The sequence below is a fragment of the Carcharodon carcharias genome, chromosome 17, assembly GCF_017639515.1.
Source record: "Carcharodon carcharias isolate sCarCar2 chromosome 17, sCarCar2.pri, whole genome shotgun sequence".
Lineage (NCBI taxonomy): Eukaryota > Metazoa > Chordata > Chondrichthyes > Lamniformes > Lamnidae > Carcharodon > Carcharodon carcharias.
In genome coordinates this window covers 59,981,170-60,006,211 of record NC_054483.1, presented here as the reverse complement: position 1 = coordinate 60,006,211, position 25,042 = coordinate 59,981,170, and the positions used below count along the sequence as shown (strand labels likewise).

Sequence of the window (25,042 nt, the reverse complement as noted above, 5' to 3'; positions counted from 1 at the left end):
GAAATTGCAGGCCTGCTGCCCCTGACATTTCAGCCATTCATTTACATGGACAGGATATGAAGGCCTCAGGCCTATGAATTTCCTAAGCAGTGCTCCCCACCAGGAATACTCGATTGTAATATTGCACAGGGCAGATTTCCCAAAGTGCTAATGAAGTTAGTGGGACCAGTAGTTTTTTAATTAACTCTTGGGGAGCGGGCATCACTGGGAAGGTCACATTTGTTGCACACCTGTTGTTGCCCTAGGAAGATGGTAGTGAACCACTTGGCAGTGCGTTATCAATTCAAGTCCATACTTTTGGACTGATTTTCTCTTTCAATCTCTCCTTGCACATCTCTGCAACCAGGCAGAGGACCTTTGGTCACTGTTGCTTTTATTAATTGCTAGGAGCTACTTAACCAGTTTTGAACATAGCTACTATTTATTGTACAATAACAAATGATTGCTCACCTCTTGTGGCTGCTTGTTATCTGAAATAGAAATAAAAACAGGTAAATCTCAAAGGAAGTTGCTAAAAAATAGATCAAAATATACCTTCATTTGCAAGGTCACTTCCATTACATCTCAATTAGTCCCTGCAACTATACAAAAATGCCTCTCTTCAAGTTAAGATCAAGTTTCAAACATTGTGGATTAAACTGGTTAACCATTGCAACCTTTGTGAATGAACAACTTATAAAAGACAATCTCAGCAGATAGCAGGATAGGTACTACCACAGATTTAATTATTTTACCAATGTCAACTAATTCAGAAAGACAAAGGGATTCATTTAAACTGAACCACCCCACCTGCCCCCAACAGCAGCCCCCCCCCGCCTTCCACCCCAACCCCAGCAGGAACAGGTCAGTCATTTTATTAAATTTACATCATCTCCAGTACTTACCAAAAGCAAGTGATGGAGAATACACAAGTACTAAACTGTGATCCAAGGACGATAGAACATTGATAACCAATACTGGCTATAAATGACCTTTGATTGATTTGCTATTTACCAACTTCCAACGTACATTGTTCCCCAAAAGCATTAAAAACAAGCAAAAAATAGAAACTTATCTTTTGAATTAGATGTAGCACCCTTTTGGGTTAAATGGTCCCCCCTGCTTTAAGCATAAGTATCCACAAAGGCTTGGATCCAACCCTGTGTTGTAGGCATACAGCAGCTATCCCTACAGGAGCAAGTGCCACAACTCACTCCAAGAATGGAATATTGATATGAGTGCAATCCAATCTGCATCTCATTATTAGATAAGAATAAATCAATGTCGGTATCTTATATGGAAGTAAGGTGTAAAAGAGGAAAAAGTAGCTATTTTATGTTTGTCACTTAATTCAAGTGAAATACAAATTTATATATGCGCAGACAGCGGGATAGGACTGAATGGTATGTAATGGACATTAGGATACAATGTATATGGCATACTGCAATAGACATGAGGCACAGAATGCAGATTAAGCAACGACATCTACATTTACAGCAAGGTCTTTAAGTATGTTGATGCATGAAACACTAGAAAAAAAGGAAGATGATCCTCTAGTAGAGTGGGAGACCCACAGATTAGAGCAGCTGCAGGGCAACACTTTAGATCTACAGAATGTCTTAGGATACAATAACTAGATTCGGAGTTTATTCCATATGCATGCAATTATGGAAAATATATCAGCTGATGACAAATATACTTATATGACAACCGTTCTGACCAGGAACTCCGAGTCAGTCAATAATTACCGTTTATTGGCTTGAATGGCTGTGGAGAAGAAACACAAATCAAATAAAAACCATGTCAGAAGTAGATGAAAACATATCAAACTATTAATAGATGTACTGAAGTATCAGCCTGGATTTTGTGCTCAAGTCTCTGCAGTGGAGCTTGAACACATAACCGTTGGACTCAAGAGGTGATAGGGCCACCATTGGATCACAGGAAATGGCTTTAAAATGCCTGGTGTGTCAGGCATGTTTCAAAGACTTTAATGTAGCAAATAAAATAGTGATGTCACTGTCCTGTGCAAAACAAAACAGCAAATGGATCATACACTGTGCAAAATAGACTTAGCGCACTGCAAATTCTGGGCCATGCAGATAATATACTTATAACTACATATTACCACTTAAGGGTGGAAAATCATAGGCTGGCGTGTGAGGAAGCAGTAAAAGAGTCAAGACTACTGTATGTTTAAAATGTTGAAGATTCCAGATTCCCCATTTTTAAATTAAATTAAATTAAAAGAAGGCAATACAGCACTTTATTTAGAAATAGCTCTCACCTCATAAAGAAGCTGCATAAACTGAATTAGGATTTCAAAATACAACAATATCTGGCGTTTTACATATTAAAATATTATTTTTAATTATCTGTATTTAATAAAAAATGAAACTCTTATTTACCACATTCTCTTCACCATTTGGCTTCTTAGTGCCTGAAATAAAATTTAAAAAATTTTACTGGTGACAGATGAGTACCGCATTAAGATGAAACTAGTTACAGGATTATTGATGGCTAAAAGGTAACGATATCTAAGCTATTTACCATTGCTTAAATTACTTTTCAAAAAATATCTTGGAATATACTCTCTTTGCCAGTGAACAATAAGTTTCTAATTCCAGTTCAGACTGCAAACTGTAGGTAACAATGGAGAAATGATTGCAGCTTTTACCAGCAATATTATTATTGCGGTCATGTCTGCTATTGTACCATGGAGAGAATCAAACCCCATGTTTGACTTGCCTCAGTGGCTGGTCACTGTCCCTGTCAAAAAGTAACCTCTTGTCTCACTGAAAGTGGGCTAGAAATTGCTGGCAGCCATTTTATCCCAAACATACTGACTATTTGCTGTGCCCCACCATGCCATTAATGTAGCAAATAAAAATTTGTGAGGATCTCTTGACTGTACATTTATAGGAAGGTTCAATTAACACTAAATGGATACATATTGTACTGGTCTTACAGTAGCATTGTAGGTGACTTGTTCTTATATAGTGCTTTTTGCAACTTCAGCATGTTCTTTAAAAAAAACTTTACAGCCAGTGAAGTACCTTTGATGTTTAGTCACTGCCATAATGCAGAAAATGTAGCAACTAATTTCTGCACAGGAAGTTCCCACAAACGGAAACGTGATAACAACCAGATAATATTTTCTGTAATATCGGTTGAAGAATATTAATGGCAAGGCTATCAGTGCTCACCATTATTACTGGGTAAATGGGAAAAGAAGTTCTGGAATACACACGCATACAGTTCATCTGCTGTTGCAATCCAGCACTGAAAAAGACAGCCAACACTGTGAACTTACTGTACTCACCCATTAGTTCCACATTAAAAATGGGTGAAAAAGTTAGGGCTGTGTATTTACATTTTTTTACAAATGCTTTTTCAGTCTGTCTCTTATCTCTCCCTTAATCCCATCTGCATTTCCCAAACTTTATTTAGTCTTCTGTATATTAAGAATTTATATTTCTGCTTTTTACTTCCTGGTTTGGACTCTGAATGCCTCAGTGAGATTCTTCAATCTGACTGAATGACAATCCTAGCTGCTTCTTTCTCTGTTCAAACACATCACAGACCCCCACCCCTGCGGTTAGGTTAGAGGACATCTACACTGGAGAAGCCCACAAAAATCCTGCGGGCAGCTGTTAGTGAGGTGAATGGCGAGCGTCACTCCTTCAATGCTGACCTTAAAATCCAGGCCATATTTTGTTTAGATCACAAGAAAAATGTCCAACAAAAGTCTGCTTTTAGAACTAACACTTTAACAATGAGTTGCTACGTCACTTAGAGACAGTTCAGAGGAACAGTTTTTTTCCTCATCAGATGTCTGGACTTGAAAAGTAGAAATCATTTTCTTTGAAATCATTATTCTTGGTCAATATTAAAAACATAGGATTAGGTTACAATTCCTTACAAGACTGGGAAAGTCTAGCTTTTTTTTTGACTTACATGGTAGGTGTTTTCTTTTGAAGAATAGAATGCCACACACAATTATTGCCACCAGAGGTGTCACCACACCAATGATCCACAACTTGTTACCTGCAAAATAGACAAACATAAATGATCATGACAATTCAAGTGACAGCCAATACGGGGTTACAGTTACTTTGCCAATTATTACCACCATGACTTTGTACCAAGAGTACAGGAGAACCTGTCTCCTTATGATCAATATATTTTGCACTGCAGTCGAATTGTTGTCACCCTCTGACTAATCCTCGTGGTTTCTGTAAGGTTGACATACAACACAATGCAGCAAATTAACAGCCAGTTTTCATATGCAATTGCTGCCCAATGAGTAAGTGAGCCTTACAGACCAGAAACATAGCAAAGCCACAGACAGGAAAAGATTGACTATTCCATCTAGCCAGATCCTTATCATTATGCTTCCCTACCCACCAGGAGCCATGTGATCTCCTGAGGAAAGCAAAAACCCAGGCCAATTAGGAAAAAGACCCTCTGGAAAATTCCTCTCTGACCCATTTCGGTGATGGAAACTAGTCCAGGTAATCATTACTGACTCTGATTTATAATACAGGGATCCCAGACTGGAGAACTGATCTGCTTTGACTTTCATTCACGGGATGTGGGCTTCGCTGGCTGGGCCAGTATTTATTGCTCATCCCTTGATGCCCTTGAGAAGGAGGTGGTAAGCTGCCTTAGCACCACCAGCAACTGCAAATGAATGTAGCATCCAAATTAAAGGCAGGAAGAAAAGAAACTGGGAAAAGGTTTCCATCCCTGGATAATTGTCCAGGCCCCATGACTGGGCGTACACACGCATGGATTTTGGGTGAAACAGAACATGGGTTCAGCTGTGTGAAAGCCCAGCAGTCGAAAAGCCAACCAATGCCCACTGCTAGGCTCATATGAGGAGGAATAGCTACTTGCATGAAATTATTGTTGTCGTTATTGAAGTACTGGAGAGAAGCCCACCAATTCCGAAACTGTATCTCGAACAAGGAGTTTCCAAAATGTTGTGCAACAAAAAATGACTAATATTTAAATCTAAATTCTGCATCACCATTTATGTTTATGCAGAAAACCAGTATTGGAATGGTGCCAGTTAGCAACTATAGCAACATAATTTTATCAGCTGCTTAAATTTGTCAGTAATTGAAAAGTAGTAATATTGCTTTAGGCAGATTGTTCACCCATTTGATGGCTGCCGCTGTTCCTTATTTTTATTTGTTTAATCAGTTCTACATGCAACAGACAGAATGAAAAAGGAGGCACACCTTTCGCCACGCAGACTGTGTCATTTGTTGATGTGCAGGGCTCTGCAATCTCTTCTGTATCTGCATTACACCTTAGGAAGGAAATGAAAGACATAAAGGAAACAGCTGATTCTAGGAAACAGGAACATAAAATACTGGAAATACTCAGCTGGTCAGATCTGAAATGTCAAGGCTCTTTCCTTCCTTTCTCGGATGCTGCCTAGCTTGCTGAATATTTCCAATGCTTTTTGCATGTGTTTCAGATTTCCAGCATTATCCAGTATTTTGCTTTATTGATATTAGTAACTGGGCTATGAGAGCCTCCTGCATCCTGGTTTAACCACAAAACAAAAACAACACAAGTTGGCTGCAACAGATGGAAAGATCACCGCCCATGGACCTGCGATTTCACAATACGGGCAGCCCGCAGGTGAGGCTCCCAGTTGACAGCAACTAATTCCTAGGGTAGCACAGAGGTAAAGCAAAACTGCACGGGCAGGATTTTGCCCTTGGTGGGGGATGCTCAGGAAGCCGACCGCAGTCTGCGATCAGCTCCACACCACAATTTCACGCAGGTACTGGATAATCACAATTAAGGCCCGCCCAGCATGGATCACAAGCAGTAGCGCTGAACACTGCCTATGAGGGCAGAGGGAGAGCCGGGCCTAGCCTGCAGTTCGCACAAGCACGAGAAAGAGCGCTTCAATCTCTCCTCAGGGAGACTGAAGCGCTGTGTAAAAAAAATAATGAAGCAAATAAAAATTTCATAAAACATGTCCCCACATGTGATTCTGTCACATGAGCTGGGATGTGTTTTTAATTCAAAAATAAAGTTTATATTTAATGTTTATTTGCTTTAGGAAACCTCATCCTGCTCGTGGATGAGGTTTCCTAAAAAATGTAAAAGCGGCTTGGCCTTTCTGCCTGCCCGCCAATTATTAGGTTGGACAGGCAGCATAAATTTGAATTTAATTAGCTTCTTAATGGTCTTATAATTATCGGCGGGTGTGCAGATGACTGCGGCATGCGCCCACTGAACAAAATGTCACGAGACTGCGCGATGACGTTGGGATGCGTGCCTGACATCATCGCATGTCATTTTATACTCGGGCATGTCAGGCGCATGCCTGCATGCCGAGCGTAATATTCTGCCCCTTGTACTCAGCTTCAAAGCACACCAACTCCAGAGAAACACTTGCTGCCACATCTTAAAGCCCCTTGTTGTAAGACTGTTAAATCAGAACCACACTGTGCCAAATTATGTGCAGTTTTAAGCTGTACCATGCAACCACTGCAAGATGAGGTGCAACTGTAAAAATTCATTTTATTCCAGGACCTGAATACCCAATGATATACACTCCTAGAGGGTAAGGTTGGGAAAAATCTCAACAGCATTTTAATGTTCTGAACAGCACTGTTGCCTTATCTGAAAAATGCTCTGGATAAATGGTATAAATTCAGTTAGGCATGTTGCGAAAACTTAAACTTGCCTTCTACTTCTTTAAACGTACTGAGAATGCAGATGTTCCTACCCATATTCTCAATGCATTTAAAATTAAACAGCTTGGATGTGGCTTTACAAATTGTAGCTAAACAGTATAAATAAGATACTAACAGCGGTGAATGGTCACTTACCGAGAATTTTAACTAACATTTGTGAAAGAAAAGAAAGGCCGTGTGTCAGTCGAGGCTCATTGGTAGCACGCTCGCCTGTCAGATGTTTGTGGTTCAACTACTACGCCAGAGATTTGAACAAGGAATCCAGGCTGATATTCCACTGCACTACTAAAGGAGAGCTGCACTGTTCGAGCTATCATCTATTGGATGAAACATTAAACCAATGCCCTGCCTAACCTCTCAGGTGGAGGTAAAAGATCCTGTTGCATTATTGGGAAGAATAAACATGAAGCACTCCTGTTGTCCTGGCCAACATTTATCCCTCAACCAACAAAGAACATCACTAAAACGGATGATCTGGTCATTATCATGGTACCATTTGTGGGGCGTTGCTAAAGGTAAACTGGCTACAGCTTTTCTATGTCACAATAGTGACAATACTTCAGAATGAATTACTTCAAATTAGCTCAAAGTGCTTTGGAATAAGCTGAAATCATGAAAGATGCTATAAAAATGCAAGCTCTTTTTAGAGTTAGCAAAGCAACTTTATCACAAAAGTGGTCTCAATTACGTTGAACATAATCGTGTACAAACGATATTTGAAGCTTGGCAGTTTATCCAATTGATTCCCTGCTCCTGTCCAGATCCATGTATAAAAACCGGGGCACCACATGCCAGTAGAGAGGCACAAACCAGCTCACACTCTAAGGTAAACAATACAGTGCATTTAATTTTCAAGCTTTGGGTTTCATAGAATATCACAGGCTGAAAATTAAATGATTTCTTGCGTTACACTGGTATTTATTCCTGTTCCACTTTACACAAAGTTATGCAGCATCTTCCATGTCCTGAAGATTTCCCAAAGCAGTTAACAGCTAATTAATTACTTTTGAAGTGTAAGGGGGATCATTGGTGTTTTGTAGGCAATAGTCAATTATGGTTAACCATTGCGGTCAACTTCAGTATAGCAAGATCCCCGAAACAGCAAGAAGATAACTGATAATGTTCATTAAGGGTTAAACTGTCTTGCCCTTCTTCAGAAAAATTGCATAAGATGTTTTACAGACAACAACTTGCATTTATATAGCAACTTTAATGTAGTAAAATGTCCCAAGACAATACACAAGTCCATTAGCAAGCAAAATTTAGGAGATGTGATGACAGGTAATTAAAAGCTTTGTCAAAGAGGTAGGTTTTAAGGAGCATCTTTAAAAAGGTGAAAGAGGTAGTGAGGAGGAGAGGTTAAGGGAGGAAATTCCAGAACTAATTGCCCAGGCAGCCAAAGACACAGCTGGTAATTGTGGAGTAATTAAAGTTGGAGATGTGCAAGAGACCCGAGTTTAATGGTTTATTTAAAAGACAGCAACCCTCACTACTGCGCTAAAGCATCAGCCCAAGCTCTGAAACAGGACTTGGCTCTGCAATCTTCTGCCTCAGGAGGCAAGAGTGCTCCCAATGGGACCAAGCTGACACTTGATAATTTGTTTGCTGGTCAACACATCAGGTGCAAATAAATCAGAATTCCTTACTTTTCTTACTTACACTTTACAACTTTGGCATCGCTTACATCCAGGAGTTGGGCAAAAGAAATCTTTTGTGCAGGTACATTCTGTGTTATGAGTTGCTGTACAGCTGGTTTTTGTTTCTTCACCTGAAAGGGGATAAACAGGTTACAGTCTTCATTTATTAGAGAGCACAGACTGAGGTTAAAAGTTGACCCTGATTTTATGGTCAGTGGTGAAGCTAGTGTGCCTTTGAATTCAAAGAAAACAGCCCACAATGAGCTAGTGGTCTCTGTGGTGAGAACTCTCCACTTTCTCAATGGCAGTTTACATCTGGCACAAAATCAAGGGGATGATTTGGCGTGCTATAGCAGCAATGTCAGCGAGCAGGGAGGCTACCAATCAAATTGAAGTATTCGCATAGCAAACCAAGAAATTAAAGGCACTTAAAATCCTTTACTTTTAATTTAAATTTTCAGATAGTAAAATAGAAATATGACTGTATTAAGACAGGAGCTAAAATACAGGCAAATAGACTTTTAATAAAGAATAAGTTTTCAGAAATATGTAGAATTGCAGAACAATCTTGTATTGCACACATATAAGTTTAACTTTTCAGGGCTGATTGTGAAATTAGTATGCAGTGCAAAATGTAGTTACACTTCATTTACCTAGTGCAATTTCTTCCACAATTTTTATTGTGCCAGAATTAAGTTCTTGTCAGTTCCTGGTTGCAGTGGGGATGTCGGAATTCCTGAAGTTACTGTCAGTTTCAGTGGGGTAACAACAGAAAACTCCGAGACCTAGATTTTTGCAACAATGGAGAGCTTCATTTTTCCAGGGGCGGGAACGGGCCCAGGTTGGGATCTGCTCATGCGTATTTCATGGAGACGGCTTCTCACAGAAATCAACAGCTGCCTCCACTAATGTGATTTTGGTGTGAGAGGTATCTGAAACCTGATATGTGCAGATTAGACCTGGTAGCAGCAGGCCTGAACTTTGCGGATTCATTTGGATAACCAAGATATCCTTTTGGACAGGTAAAGTACCCCTTTGGATGGTCCTGGGACACACCTGGGGGAGGTCAGGTGCTCTTTGGGATTTCTAAAATTAGCCATGAATATGTGTAAAAAGTGAATGAATTCATTGGGACTATGAAGCTTATTGGAGTTGTCAAAAATAACTGTCAAAAGTGTCAAGATGAGCTGTCAAAGGAGCTGTCAGACTGTCAAGGAATTTAAAACTTCTGCCCTTTAGCTGTTTGAAAAAACTGTCTGGATTTCTTGCTACTTAACTCTGTCTGTTAACATAAGCCTTAGGGTTACCATCACTGAATTAGTGCTCCATACTGATTTTACAATGGTCCATTGTCACAGTAGGTGCCTGCCATTTTACAGTTTGATTGACAGCTCCAAGTGGTTATGGACTCTTTGAAGTGGGATTATGAATTCTAAAGCTTGTTTTTAGAAGGGATTATACAATTGAATGAAATGTCTGTTGTTATAAGGGATAATATAGTTGAAGGAATGCAATTGTAGTAAATGGGTTTTTATGAATGAAAGTGTATTTTTTTTTTAAAGTCTGCAATAAACATTTGCAACTTTATTTTATTTAATCTTAGCATGGACTCCCGAGGTCCAACCATGGTGGAAACTGAGATAAAAACAAAAAAACTGCGGATGCTGGAAATCCAAAACAAAAACAAAAACAGAATTACCTGGAAAAACTCAGCAGGTCTGGCAGTATCGGCGGAGAAGAAAAGAGTTGATCTTTCGAGTCCTCATGACCCTTCGACAGAACTTGAGTTCGAGTCCAAGAAAGAGTTGAAATATAAGCTGGTTTAAGGTGTGTGTGTGGGGGGCGGAGAGAGAGAGAGAGAGAGAGGTGGAGTGGGGGTGTGGTTGTAGGGACAAACAAGCAGTGATAGAAGCAGATCATCAAAAGATGTCAACAACAATAGTACAAAAGAACACACAGGTGTTAAAGTTAAAGTTGGTGATATTATCTAAACGAATGTGCTAATTAAGAATGGATGGTAGGGCACTCAAGGTATAGCTCTAGTGGGGGTGGGGAGAGCATAAAAGATGTAAAAAAAAAAATTTTTTTTTCTTTTTCTCCTTTTATAATGGAAATAGGTGGGAAAAGGAAAATCTATATAATTTATTGGAAAAAAAAGAAAAGGAAGGGAGATACAGAAAGGGGGTGGGGATGGGGGAGGGAGCTCACGACCTAAAGTTGTTGAATTCAATATTCAGTCCGGAAGGCTGTAAAGTCCCTAGTCGGAAGATGAGGTGTTGTTCCTCCAGTTTGCGTTGGGCTTCACTGGAACAATGCAGCAAGCCAAGGACAGACATGTGGGCAAGAGAGCAGGGTGGAGTGTTAAAATGGCAAGCGACAGGGAGGTTTGGGTCATTCTTGCGGACAGAGCGCAGGTGTTCTGCAAAGCGGTCGCCCAGTTTACGTTTGGTGTCTCCAGTATAGAGGTGACCACATTGGGAGCAACAAATGCAGTAGACTAAGTTGGGGGAAATGCAAGTGAAATGCTGCTTCACTTGAAAGGAGTGTTTGGGTCCTTGGACGGTGAGGAGAGAGGAAGTGAAGGGGCAGGTATTGCATCTTTTGCGTGGGCATGGGGTGGTGCCATAGGAGGGGGTTGAGGAGTAGGGGGTGATGGAGGAGTGGACCAGGGTGACCCAGAGGGAGCGATCCCTACGGAATGCCGATAGAGGGGGGTGAAGGGAAGATGTGTTTGGTGGTGGCATCATGCTGGAGTTGGCGGAAATGGCGGAGGATGATCCTTTGAATGCGGAGGCTGGTGGGATGATAAGTGAGGACAAGGGGGACCCTATCATGGTGGATACTGGGTGAGTTGGCATGGTAGGTGTGAGGGTATAGCGTGCTGGGTGGGAGAGCATGGATTGGCACTAAGTAAGCTTAGGAGCTATAAAGGGTTGGGGGTTGGGCAGTGGCATAGGGTGGCATGGAACATATGAAGGACCACACAGGGTGGGCAGAGGGACCTCCCTGGTTGGGTTTGAGGAGCCAAAAAATATCCCAACACTGTGCTTCCTACCTGGGAGTGAAAATCCCGGCCTAATAATTGTTGTCATTACCACTGCAAAATCCAGGCCAACATGTCTAATTTTCCTCTTGAACCTCCAGCCCAAGAATATTGGTGGACTGCAAAGCACACAAATTGCAGTGAATTGCACAAATCACCTGCTCTGAAGATTTTCTTGCAGGGACAAGGGTGTTCTTATTTAAAACAAAAGACTTTCAATTATATGGCACAGTTAATATCAAGACATTGCATAACACTTCCACAAGGGACTTCCACAGAAAATGTATAGAAAGCAGATACTGGCCCAGAAACTGTTGAAAAATTATTACACGTCATGAAATAACTAGATTTGCACCATAATTGCAAATTATTCTCCCCAAGTAATTTAGGCCTGCTTCATTTAAGCCATGCCTAAATGATTCATGGTCCTGTTATGAAGCTCAACCTTGGATGCCCAAAGAGGAACAAATGAAGCTGTGGCGTATCACTCCAGCAGGTAGTGCATTGTGCTGAGAGCCCTTTTTTAAAGCTCTCATTTGTCTTGGCAGTATTTCATTACCAGACTTGCCATCCACACTTCTGTTTGTGTCAGAAGGCAATAATTATCAGAATGCAAATCTGTTTAAAGACTCACGAAATACAAATTAAGATAGATTTTGTTCAGAAAATAAGTTTGGGATACACAAATAATAGTGTTGGTACATTTTGCATACTTACCCTATCATTCACTCTTTATTAACTGCGAATTTGAGAGGTCAGTTGGCTAGGTGGCTAGAGTGTGGTCCAGAATGATGCCAGTGTAGTTCATGGAGGGCTGTCTCCCTGCCTTGCCCCACACACAATTTGGAGTGGTGCCCCCAAAATTGTACAATCACTTATCTATCTCTAATGGAGAGAGATGCCTATGGTCCCTTGTGGAATGTGGCTAATTACCTTAATATACTTAACTTCTCATAGGGTCAACACAATCCCCAAACACAATTGGATTAGAATGTCTTCTTCTGCTTGCTCTTTTCATTTTTTTTCTTATTTTTCCTTTGTTTACATTTTTCTCTTGCACTCAACCCTCTCTCTTCCCTTCCTTTATCTCTCCATCTGTCTCTAATTTTACTCTAATTCACTCTATCCCCTTTGCATCACTAGGTGTCTTTCTTTCTCTGTCCCTTTTTGGAGGTGTTCTGGGGCTTGTGGTTCATTCCATTCAATACAAGGAAATAAGGGAGCCTAAAAAAGCAGATCTTTGCTGAGCAAAAAGAAGATTTTGTTTTAAATGCCGATATGAACTTTTAAGAGGGTAAATACTTGAACAAAAAAAGTCTAGAAGGGAATTCTCTATTCTCTTTAAGTAACTGTGTCATTTCAAAGATATATTTTAATTCAACTCTCCATGGCCTGATTCCTAATCCTAGCGATTTCCTCTAAGAAAGTTATCATCACTTACTAGATAAGCTAAACAGCAATGGCCGGACTCTACCTTGAACAGGGCAATGTCAGGCAATTAAGCTGTTTTGTTAGAAAGATGTAATAAGGCTTTGCTCTTGGCCTGTCTCAAAATCTGCCCAAAAATGCTCATTAGTCAGCACTCTACAAAAGGGTAGCAGACAAAAATAACCCCAACTCCTCAAAAAAGGAACCAATAACTGCTTAAAGCAGGTCTTCCCAAACTGGGGGTCACAACCCCAGTTGACCCCAGTGAGGTCCTGGGGCAGAATTTTGCCCCCGAATGACAGGTGAACTTGGTGGGGGCAGGTGGGAGTGGGCAGAAAGCCGATCGCCACCCTCGATCAGGACCGGACCGCCATTTCACGCTGGGGGGCCAATTAAGGCCCGCCTAGCGAGAACACTGGCTGGAGAACCTCAGAGAAGGGGTGGGCAGCGGCGAGAGCCTGTTGTCCACTGGCTCCAATGGCGACCTGGCAGCCAGTTCAAAAATGGCGCAGGCAGCCCCATGGAGGCCACCCACGTCGGAGTTGCAGCAGCGACATGGCTGCAAACGATGATGCACAGACCAGACAGGAGGTGAGGTCAGCTGGGCACTTGGCCCCCCCCACCAAACCCCGTTTTCCTGGAGGTATTTTGCCCGAGGGCATGTCGGGCCTGCTCCCACACACCAACAGCAATATTCTGGCCTAATGTAATATGAAGACACTAGAGAAACTGGGCTTAAACTTCTCAGAGCAGGGAGATTATGGTGAAATTTAATAAAGGTGTTTAAAATTAAAACTTTTTTTTAATAGAATAAATAAGAGAAACTGTTGCCACTGGCAGGAACCTGAGGATTTAACAAACTAATAAAAGAACCACATGGGAGGTGAAGATTTTATTTTCACGCAATGAGCTGTTATGATCTGCCTGAAAGGGTGGTGGAAGCAGATTCAGTAGTACCTTTCAAAAAGGAATTTAATTTATATATATAAAAATTGCAGAGTGGGACTAATTGCTCTATGAAGTAGTCAAGCAAGCAACTCAGTTGTATCAAACATTGGACAATTGGAGATGGACAACAAATGTCGGCCCTGGCAGCAACAACTGCATTCCAAGAATTTCTTTTTTAATTGGTAGCTCTTTCAAAGAGCCAGCACAAGCTGAGAAGGCCAAATGGCCTTCTGTGCTGTATGAATCTCTGATTCAGTATTTGATATAAATAACCTTGTGCAGTTTGTGAACAGTTTCCAGAAGTTTTTTTTTACAAAACATATATTTACCACTTTCCTTCTGGCATTGCTTGCATCGATGACAATTACGTAAGTGATGCATAGCATCTGTATACGTATCGTGTAGACACGGCTCACACTTTCTTCCCTGATCATTAGTACAGTCAGCCGACAGGTAAGTACCTAAAAGGAAAATATAGAGAATACTGAGGAAAAATATGAAATATAAGCATTAGAACAAAATGTAGCATCTAACCATTAATAGAGAAAGGCATTTGAAAGCCTACAGCATTTTCAAACACTTTGAAGATATCCAAATAGCTGACGCTTCAGGAAAATGGAACCACCTATTGGACCTCCTCACTTGGTCACAATCACCCGACTCTGTACCCTCCATCTTTTGCTGAATCTTCACCCATGCACCTTTTTTTTCCACCTCCAGGCTCGACTATTCCGATAAAAACAGAAAATGCTGGAAATGCTCATCAGGTCAGGCAGCATCTGTGAAGGGACCAAGCTAACGTTTCAGTTTGATGGCCGTTCATCAGAACTGAGGTCATCAACCTGAAACATTCATTTTGTTTCTCTCTCCTCAGATGCTGCCTGGGCCTATGAGCATTTTCAGTATTTTAAAAAATTTTACTTCAGATTTCCAGCACCTGAAGTAAAACACTTTTGACCACCCCACTGCTCTCCCGTCCTCCATAAACTTAAACTCATTTCAAACTCTGCTGCCCAAACCTCATCCTGTGCCAAGTCTCGTATACCCATCAACCCCAACTTCATTGGCCTAAGTTGGCTCTTCATCCTCCAATGCATTAAATATAAAACATTCATCTTTGTGTTTAAATTCAATTCTCTCAGACCTTAACCATCCTCCAGCCTGACAGCCCCTTCCACGCCAAATTTTACTTCCTTTGACTCCAACATTTTATGCAACCCCTCCCTCTTGCCTTCACCTAGGGATGCCAACCCTTCAGGATTGGCCTGGATTGTCCTGGAATTGAAGGTCAATCTTTGCGCAACTCTGGAGAAAAATCAGGATATTGAAGAAGGGCATTTCTTTGTGCAACCCTGGAGAAAAATCGGGATATTAAAGAAGATTTTTTTTGGTCATTTTTTGAACATTTCTCTTTACCAGATATAAAAATATTGAAAATGGAAAATAAAAAGCTATTTGGCTGTCAAGCATCAACCAATTGGATAATGAGATTTTTTTCTTTCCAATTGGTGTATGAAGGCAGTGTGTCACAATGATGGATGTGCTAGCCAACCAATGGCCGGAGTGAGAGCATATCGTGTGATGAAAATCTCCAGGACTACATTTAATTACAGTTGGCAACCCTACCTTCGCCCCTCTCATTGTCAGCTGTCCACTCAGTAGAGCTGCATCTCAAAATCTCTCACATCTCCATTTCCTCCTATAACGCCCTCCCGTAATCCCATATCTTTCATCAAGCTTCCTAAAAACTCCTTCAGTGTCTCAGTGTAGTGAAGCGTTACTGAAATGCAGAATGTTGCTGTTTCTGTTTAAAAAAAAATAGCTCCAGGGTTTTACACGTGCTGTTTAAAAACAGTTGGTGCATATGGCAGCAAACCAGTGTATTGCGCTAATTTAGAATTAACACACACTCACCTGCCGCACATTTGTCACAACATAGGGATAGGGATGGATCATCTGGACTGTACTGATTAGGCAAACATTTAGATTGTCTTCTGAAACGTTGCATCATAGAGCCTCTATGTGCTAAACCCGTCATGTTGGCAAGTGGTAAACCATTTTGAACAATGTTATTCTCCACTGAGGTGGGTGGGTAAGCACCTATTACCGCCTGCAAAACATTATTTGATACAACAGTGATGGGTAGGATCTTCACAAAAGGTGTCTTAATAAAACTGTTTAAATAAAAAGAGGTCAGATTCCGGTAAGTTGTGAAACACAATCGCATTTAAACCATTTAAAATAAATAAACTGACAACTTCAAGAACAAAATCGAGCACACAAAAACCTATCGTCATTCGTATGCAATAGTGATGATCAGATCTGTTTCATTCCCAGTTGCTCAAGTATCAGACATTTAAGAATTGTATTCTAACCCTCACGAGTTGGTTTGAAACATCTAGGGCAGGATTTTCAGCTTTCGGGAAGGTCGGGTACAGATAGGAATTAAAACCTGCGCTCCCAGAGAGTGTCATTGGATTACACCAGCTCCGTAACAATGTACAATTTTCAAAGCGAGAGTGATGGGGGACAGAACAGGAACCTTCTCGTCTCCAAGAAGCTTGTTAATAGACTGGTGAGGTCGGGGCTGTAATTTTCAAAGTAGATTTCGGCAACCCCGCACAAGCTGGTGTGTGTGTGTGTGTTGATGCACAGCTATCAAGTTCAAGGCAGGGCGAAGCAGAAGCTTTATTTCAAAACAATAAAAATTTACCAGGCTCTCAATTACCTTGTGCCGGGTCGCGTGAACTTTTGGTCGTTTGCAGTTTCTGCAACGTCTGAGTTTCTGCTCCTGCTCTCTGAGGAGCTGTCTGCTCTCTTTGCAAAGGCCAAGGTAAACCCAGTCATGGCTAACTGCTGCCTTTGCCACTGCCGCGCTGGACGCATTTTTTGTCTCCTGGACACAGTCGGCAACAATAATTGGGAGCCAAGCGTGCGTCCTGTCCCAGTAGGACATTACCATTATCGATGCCGGGTCGGGGGCTGGAAATCATCCAGGGGGTGGGTTTCGAACACCACTTTGAAAATCCAGCCCCTGGTATTCTCACTTACATATTTTCATAAGGTCATGCACAGCCAGTTCCACAAATTCACTTATGAGAGGTGATCAAAAGCTATTCTATTATTCTACCACTTGCGATCAATTATTAGCTAGCAAGCAAAGAAAACAGCGGTTGTCCTTGATTAGTATTTAGCATGTGTGTGTATGTATGTTTTTTTTTATTCATTCACAGCATGTGTTGCCCATCCCTAATTGCCCCTTGAGAAGGTGGTGGTGAGCCGCCTTCTTGAACCGTTGCAGTCCCTGTGGTGTAGGTACACCCACAGCACTGTTAGGAAGGGAGGTTCAGGATTTTGACTGAGCAACATGGAAGGAACAGTGATATATTTCCAAGTCAGGATGGTGAGTGACTTGGGAGGGAACTTCCAGGTAGTGGTGTTCCCACCTATCTGCTGCCCTTGCTGCTGCCTTTGTCCTTTTAGATGGTAGTAGTCATTGATTTGGAAGATGCTGTCTAAGGAGCCTTGATGAATTCTTGCAGTGCATCTTGCAGATGCTGCTACTGTGCATCAGTGCTGGAGGGGGTGAATGTTTGTGGACGTGGTGCAATCAAGTGAGCTGCTTTGTCCTGGATGGTGTCCAGCTTCTTGAGCGTTGTGGGAGCTGCACTCATTCAGGCAAGTGGGGAGTATTCCATCACAATCCTGACTTGTGTCTTGTAGATGGTGGACAGGCTTTGGGGAGTCAGGAAGTGAGTTACTCCTCACACGATTCCTAGCCTGTATTTGTAGCCACAATATTTATATGGCTAGTCCAATTCAGTTTCTGGTCAATGGTAACTCTCCGGATGTTGACAGTGTGGGATTCAGTGATAGTAATGCCACTGAACATCAAGGGGTGATGGTTGGATACTCTCTTTTTGGAAATGATCCTTGTCTGCCACTTGTGTGGCACAAATGTTACTTGCCACTTGTCAGCCTGGATATTATCCAGGTCTTGCTGCATTTGGACATGGACTGTTTCAGTATTTGAGGAGTTGCATATTGTGCTGAACACTGTGCAATCATCAGGGAACACCCCCACTTCTGACCTTATGATGGAAGGAAGATCATTGATGAAGCAGCTGAAGATGGTTGTGCCCAGGACACTACCCTGAGGAACTCTGCAGTTTGTCCTGAAGCTGAGATGACTGACCTCCAACAACCACAACCATTTTCCTTTGTGCGAGGTATGAGTCCAACCAGCGGGGAGTTTTCCCCGATTCCCATTGACTCCAGTTTTGCTAGGGCTGTTTGATGCCATAGTCGGTCAAATGCTGCCTTGACATCAAGGGCAGTTACTCTCACCTTACCTCTGGAGTTCAGCTCTTTTGTCCATGTTTGAACCAAGGCTGTAATGAGGTCAGGAGCTGAGTGGCCCTGGCGGTACCCAAACTGGGCATTCGCAAGTGCCACTTGATAGCACTGTTGATGACCCCTTCCATTACTGATGATTGAGAGTAGACTGATGGGGCAGTAATTGGCCGGGTGGGACTTGTCCTGCTTTTTGTGTACTGGGCAATTTTCCACATAGCTAGGTAAGTACCAATGTTGTAGCTGTACTGGAACAGCTTGGCTAGGGGCACGGCAAGTTCTCGAGCACAAGTCTTCAGTACTATTGCTGGAATGTTGTCAGGGCCCATAGCCTTTGCAATATCCAATGCCTCCAGCTGTTTCTTGTGTGAGGACCAGGAGGACACCAAGACAGATCATCCACTCTCTGCTTCTGGCTGAAGATTGTAGCAAATGCTTCAGCCTTATCTTTTGCATTGATGGGCTCGGCTCCGCCATCATTGAGGATGGGGATATTTGTGGAGCCTCCTCCTCCAGTGAGTTAGTTAATTGTCCTCCACCATTTATGACTGGATGTGGCAGGACTGCAGAGTTTAGATCCAATCTATGGGTTGTGGGATTGCCTAGCTCTGTCTATCACTTGCTTCTTATGCTGTTTGGCTTGCAAGTAGTCCTGTGTTATAGCTTCACCAGGTTGACACCCCATTTTTAGGTATGTCTGGTGCTGCTCTTGGCATGCCCTCCTGAACTCTTCATTGAACCAACGTTGATTGCCTGGCTTGATGGTAATGATAAAGTGGGAGATATGCTGGACCATGGGGTTACAGATTTGGTTCCCTCGCCACCTGCCGCAGACCCAGTCCGGTAGCTATGTCAATTAGGACTTGACCAGCTCGGTCAGTAGTGGCGCTACCGAGCCACTCTTGGTGATGGATGTTGAAGTCCCCCACCCAGAATACCACTTGGAGGAAGCACTGAGGGTGGCAAGGGTGCAGAATGAGGGCGGTATATGGTAATCAGCAGGAGGTTTCCTTGCCTAATGCCATGAGACTTCATGGGGTCTGCAGTCAATGTTAGGAACTCCCAGGACAACTCCCTCCCAACTGTATACCACTGTGCTGCCACCTCTACTGGGTCTGTCCTGCCAGGGATGGTGATGGTGGTGTCGGGGACATTATCTGTAAGATATGAATCCTTGAGGATGACTATGTCAGGCTGTTGCTTGACTAGTCTGTGAGACAGCTCTCCCAATTTTGGCACTAGCCCCCACATGTTAGTATGGAGGACTTTACAGGGTCGACAAAGCTGAGTTTTCTGTTGTCATTTCCAGTGCCTAGGTCGATGCCGGGTGGTCCATCCGATTTCATTCCTTTTTTGTGTCTTTGTAGCGATTTGTTTCAATAGAGTGGCTTGCTAGGCCATTTCAGAGGGCATTTAAGAGTCAAGCACATTGCTGTGGGTCTGGCCTGGAGTCACTTGTAGGCCAGGTCAGGTAAGGATGACAGGTTTCCTTCCCTAAAGGACATATGTGAACCAGATAGGCTTTTATAAGACCATAAGACATAGGAGCAGAAATTAGGCCATTCGGCCCATCGATTCTGCTCCACCATTCAATCATGGCTGATAAGTTTCTCAACCCCATTCTCCCGCCTTCTCCCCGTAACCTTTGATCCCCTTATCAATCAAGAACCTATCTTTCTCTGTCTTAAATACACCCAATGACCTGTCCTCCACAGCCCTCTGTGGCAATAAATTCCATAGATTCACCACTCTCTGGCTAAAGAAGTTTCTCCTCATCTCTGTTCTAAAAGGTCTTCCCTTTACTCTGAGGCTGTGCACTCAGGTCCTAGCCTCTCCTACTAATGGAAACATCTTCCCCATGTCCACTCTATCCAAGCCTTTCAGTATTCTGTAAGTTTCAATCAGATCCTCCCTCATCCTTTTAAACTCCATTGAGTATAGACCCAGCGTCCTCAAATGTTCCTCATATGTTAAGCCTTTCATTCCTGGGATCATTCTCGTGAACCTCCTCTGGACCCTCTCCAGGGCCAGCACATCCTTCCTGAGATGTGGAGCTCAAAATTGCTCACAATATTCTAAATGTGGTCTGACCAGAGCCTTATAAAGCCTCAGCAGCACATCCCTGCTTTTATATTCTAGTCCTCTCGAAATAAATGCCAACATTGCATTTGCCTTCCTAACTACCGACTCAACCTGCAAGTTAACCTTAAGAGAATCCTAGACTAGAACTCCCAAGTCCCTTTGCACTCCAGATTTCTGAATTCTCTCTCCATTTAGAAAATAGTCTATGCCTCTATTCTTCCTACCAAAGTGCAAGACCTCACACTTTCCCACATTGTATTCCATCTGCCACTTCTTTGCCCATTCTCCTAACCTGTTCAAATCCTTCTGCAGCCTCCCCACCTCCTCAGTACTACCTGTCCCTCCACCTATCTTTGTATCATCTACAAACTTAGCCAGAATGCCCTCAATTCCTTCATCTAGATCATTAATGTATAAAATGAAAAGTTGTGGTCCCAACACTGACCCCTGCGGAACTTCACTAGTCACTGGCCGCCATCCTGAGAAGGACCCCCTTATCCCCATTCTCTGCCTCCTGCCAGACAGCCAATCTTGTATCCATGCTAGTTCCTTGCCTCTAACACCATGGGCTCTTATCTTACTGAGCAGCCCCCTGTGCGGCGCCTTGTCAAAGGCCTTCTGGAAATCCAAGTAGATAACATCCATTGGCTCTCCTTTATCTAACCTACTTGTTACCTCCTTGAAGAATTCTAACAGATTTGTCAGGCATGATCTCCCCTTGATGAAACCATGCTGACTTTGCCCTATTTTACCATGTACTTCCAAGTATTCTGAAATCTCATCCTTAATAATGGACTCTAAAATCTTACCAACAACCGAGGTCAGGCTAATCGGCCTGTAATTTCCCACCTTTTGCCTCAGTCCCTTCTTAAACAGGGGAGTTACATTAGTGATTTTCCAGTCCTCTGGGACCCTCCCTGACTCCAGTGATTCCTGAATGATCACCACTAACGCCTCCACTATCTCTTCAGCTATCTCCTTCAGAACTCTGGGGTGTAATCCATCTGGTCCAGGTGATTTATCCACCTTCAGACCTTTCAGTTTTCCTAGCACATTCTCCTTGGTAATGGCCACCATACTCACCTCTGCCTCCCCCCCCACCCCCCAACTCTCTTGAACTTTGGAGATGTCACTCGTGTCTTCCACCGTGAAGACTGACGCAAACTACCTATTCAGTTCCTCCGCCATTTATTTGTTCCCCACTACTTCTCCAGCATCATTTTCCAGTGGCCCAATGTCCACTTTTGCCTCTCTCTTACCCTTTATATATCTAAAAAGACTCTTGCAATCTCCTTTTATATTACTGGCTAGTTTACCCTCATATTTAATCTTCTCCCTCCTTATTTCTTTTTTAGTTGTCCTCTGTTGGTCTTTGTAGGCTTCCCAATCAATTATAACAATTGACAATAGTTCCATGGTCAACAATAGACTTTCAATTCCAGATTTTTTATTGAGTTCAAATCCCATTATCTGCTGTGGTGGCATTCGAATCCAGGTCCCCAAAGCATTATCCTGGGTCTCTGGATTACTAGTCCAGTGACAATATCACTACGCCATCACCATGTGTGTATGTATGTATGTATATGTGTGTATGTATGTACATGTATATATATGTTTGTCTATATGTGCGTGCCTTTGTGTGTATATGTGTCTATGTTGTGTGTGTGTGTCCGTATATGCGTCTATATGTGTGTGTTGTGTGTGTGTCTATATGTGTGTGTGTGTGTGCATATGTATGTGTGAGTATGTGCACATTTGCATGTGTGTTTGCGTGCGTGTTTGTGTGTGTGGGTATCTGTGTATATGTGTGTGTGTGTACATAAATATGTGTTTATATGTGTGTATGTGCATGTGTGCACGTATGTGTATGTGCAGGTGTGTGTGGCTAGTAGGTGAGCAGAGGAGTGGATTTGACTATTTAACTTTTAAAGGCCCTGCTAAAATTCATTGTTGGCCTTACACTGGGGCAACTCCCTGCTGCTTGTTGCTACATGAGAAACAGTTCCAGCATGAGTCACTACCTTCGGGGAAACAACTTTATGGGAAAGAACTGAAAGGGAATATTGGAAAGAAAACCTTTTTAAAATAATCTAATTTAAATGACAAATTGATCTATTATTTGCCATTGTTGCATTTCTAAATTATTTATTTACAGGATGTAGGCATCGCTGGTTAAGCCAGCATTTATTGCCTACCCTTAATTGCCCTTGAGGTGGTGGTGAGCTGCCTTCTTGAACAGCTGCAGTCCCTGTGGTGTAGGTACACCCACTTGATTTTGACCCAGCAACAGTGATGGAACACGATATATTTCCAAGTCAGGAAGATGAGTGACTTGGAGGGGAATTTCCAGGTGGTGATGTTCCCATCTATCTGCTGCCCTTGTCCTTCTAGATGGGTTTGGATGGTGCTGCCTAAGGAGCCTTGGTGAGTTGCTGCAGTACACCTTGTAGATGGTACACACTGCTGTCACTGTTCATCAGTGATGGAGGGAATGAATGTTTGTGGATGGGGTGCCAATCAAGCAGGCTGCTTTGTCCTGGACGGTGTCCAGCTTCTTGAGTGTTTTGGAGCTGCACACATCCAGGCAAGTGGAGAGTATTCCATTAAAGTCCTGATTTATGCCTTGTAAATGGTGAACAGGCTTTGGGGAGTCAGGAGATGAATTACTCACTGCAGGATTCCCAGCCTCTGACTTCTGTTGTAGCCACAATAATTATGTGGCAAGTCCAGTTTAGTTTCTGCTCAAAGGTAACCCCCAGGATGTTGATAGTGGGGGATTCAATGATGGAATGTCAAGGGGCAATGGTTAGATTTCTCTTGTTGGAGATAGTCATTGCCTGACACTTGTGTGGTGCAAATGTTACTTGCCACTTGTCAGGCCAAGCTTGAATCTTGTCCAGGACTTGCTGCATTTGGACATGGACTGCTTCAGTATCTGAGGAGTTGCAAATGGTGCTGAACATTGTGCAATCATCAGCGAACATCCCCACTTCTGACCTTATGGAAGGAAAGTTATTGATGAAGCAGCTGAAGATGGTTGGGCCTAGGACACTAGCCTGAGGAACTCCTGAATATTCAAAAGAAAAATTAAATTCCAAAAGTAATTTTCATGAGTTCTCCTTTCTGTTTTGTTTACAAAAGTCTCCTTCTCAAAGCATGGAAACTTCCTTTTAACACTTGGTACAGGAAGCAGTAGATATTTAAATAAACTCGCATTAGCCTTTTTACTGATCCAGTTAGCATCAGTAGCATCGTAGTAATTTTGCTGGACTATAATGCAGAGGCCCAGATTAGTGCACTTGGAGGCATATGTTCAAATCCTACCATGGCACCTGGAGAAATTTAAATTCAATTAATTAATAAATCTAGGATAAAATGCTGCACATTAATATTGATCAGTGTATGGTAATGACCTGAAACATACTGTCCACGAGGACGGGGGAAACAGAAACAATTATTTCAAAAACCTGGATAGGCACTTGAAAGAAATAAATTTGCAGGGTCACAGGGGTTGAGCGAATAAGTGGGATTGAGTGGCTTGCTCCATAGTGAGCTGGCATAGACTCGATGGGCCAAATGGCCTCTTTCTGTGCCCTACATGACTCTATGAAACTACCAGATTGTTATAGAAACCCGCCTGTTTGTAACATTCTTGAGGGGGAAAAATCTGCTCTCCTTACCCAGTCTGAGACTCCAAACCACAGCAACATTACTCTTAACTACTCAGTTGTATCAAAGCGCTATGGAAAAAAGGACTATGTGTGTACCTACACTGCAAGGACAGCAGTGGTTTAAGAAGGTAGCTCACCACCGCCTTCAAGCATTAACATAGAAATATAGAAACATAGAACATGGGAGCAGGAGTAGGTCATTCAGTCCTTCGAGCCCGCTCCGCCATTCATTATGATCAAGGCTGATACTCTATCTCAATGCCGTATTCCCGCTATCTCCCCATAACCCTTGACACATTTAGAGTCCTGACATTTAACTATTTCCTTTTTAAATATATTCAGTGACTTGGCCTCCACAACCGTCTGTGGTGGAGAATTCCACAGATTCACCACCCTCTGAGTGAAGCTGTTTCTCCTCTCAGTCCTAAATAGTCAACCCGTATTCTGAGACTGTGACCCCTTGTTTTAGACCCCTCAGCCAGAGGAAACATCATCCCTGCATCCAGTCTGTCCATGCCTGTCAGAATTTCATACGTTTCAATGAGATCCCCTCTCATTCTTCTAAATTCCAGTGAATACAGGACTAGCCGGCCCAATCTCTCCTCATATGACAATCCTACCATCCCAGGAATCAGTCTGGTGAACCTTCACTGCACTGTCTACGGCAAGTATATTCTTTCTTAGGTAAAGAGACCAAAACTGCACACTCCAAGCATGGTCTCACCAAGGCCATATACAGATGCAGTAAGTCATCCTTGCTCCTGTACTCAGGTCCTCTCGCAAAGAAGGCCAACATACCATTTGCCTTCTTAACTGCTTGCTGCACCTGCATGCTTGCTTTCAGTGATTGGTGTAGAAGGACACCCAGGTCTCTTTGTACATCAACATTTCCCAATCTATCACTTAGAAAATATAATATATAATCTACCATTCTGTTTTTCCTACTAAAGTGGATAACTTCACATTTATCCACATCATACTACATCTGCCATGTACTTGCCCACTCACTCAACCTGTCTAAATTGCCTTGAAGCCTCCTAACAACCACCACCGCCCCCCCCCCCCTCCGCCAACATTGCTCATATTATCTATATTATCTATATCATATCATCTATATTAATGACTTGGATTCAGGGATAGAAGGTACTATAGCTAAATTTGTAGATGACACCAGAA

General features: G+C 42.4%; 1 protein-coding gene across 5 annotated transcripts in view; it reads right to left on the bottom strand.

Moving 5' to 3' along the window:
* LOC121289795 (tumor necrosis factor receptor superfamily member 6-like) overlaps window positions 1–25,042 on the bottom strand; it is a 58,726-nt gene that overhangs the window by 7,729 nt on the left and 25,955 nt on the right. For all 5 annotated transcript variants that reach the window (XM_041209606.1, XM_041209609.1, XM_041209611.1 and 2 more), the window contains 8 exons: window positions 15,675–15,870; window positions 14,090–14,221; window positions 8,364–8,472; window positions 5,226–5,296; window positions 3,937–4,026; window positions 2,388–2,419; window positions 1,728–1,746; window positions 451–470 (listed from right to left, as the gene is read on the bottom strand). In XM_041209606.1, the coding sequence (XP_041065540.1) occupies window positions 451–470; window positions 1,728–1,746; window positions 2,388–2,419; window positions 3,937–4,026; window positions 5,226–5,296; window positions 8,364–8,472; window positions 14,090–14,221; window positions 15,675–15,870 (669 nt within the window). The remainder of the gene's footprint in view (window positions 1–450; window positions 471–1,727; window positions 1,747–2,387; window positions 2,420–3,936; window positions 4,027–5,225; window positions 5,297–8,363; window positions 8,473–14,089; window positions 14,222–15,674; window positions 15,871–25,042) is intronic.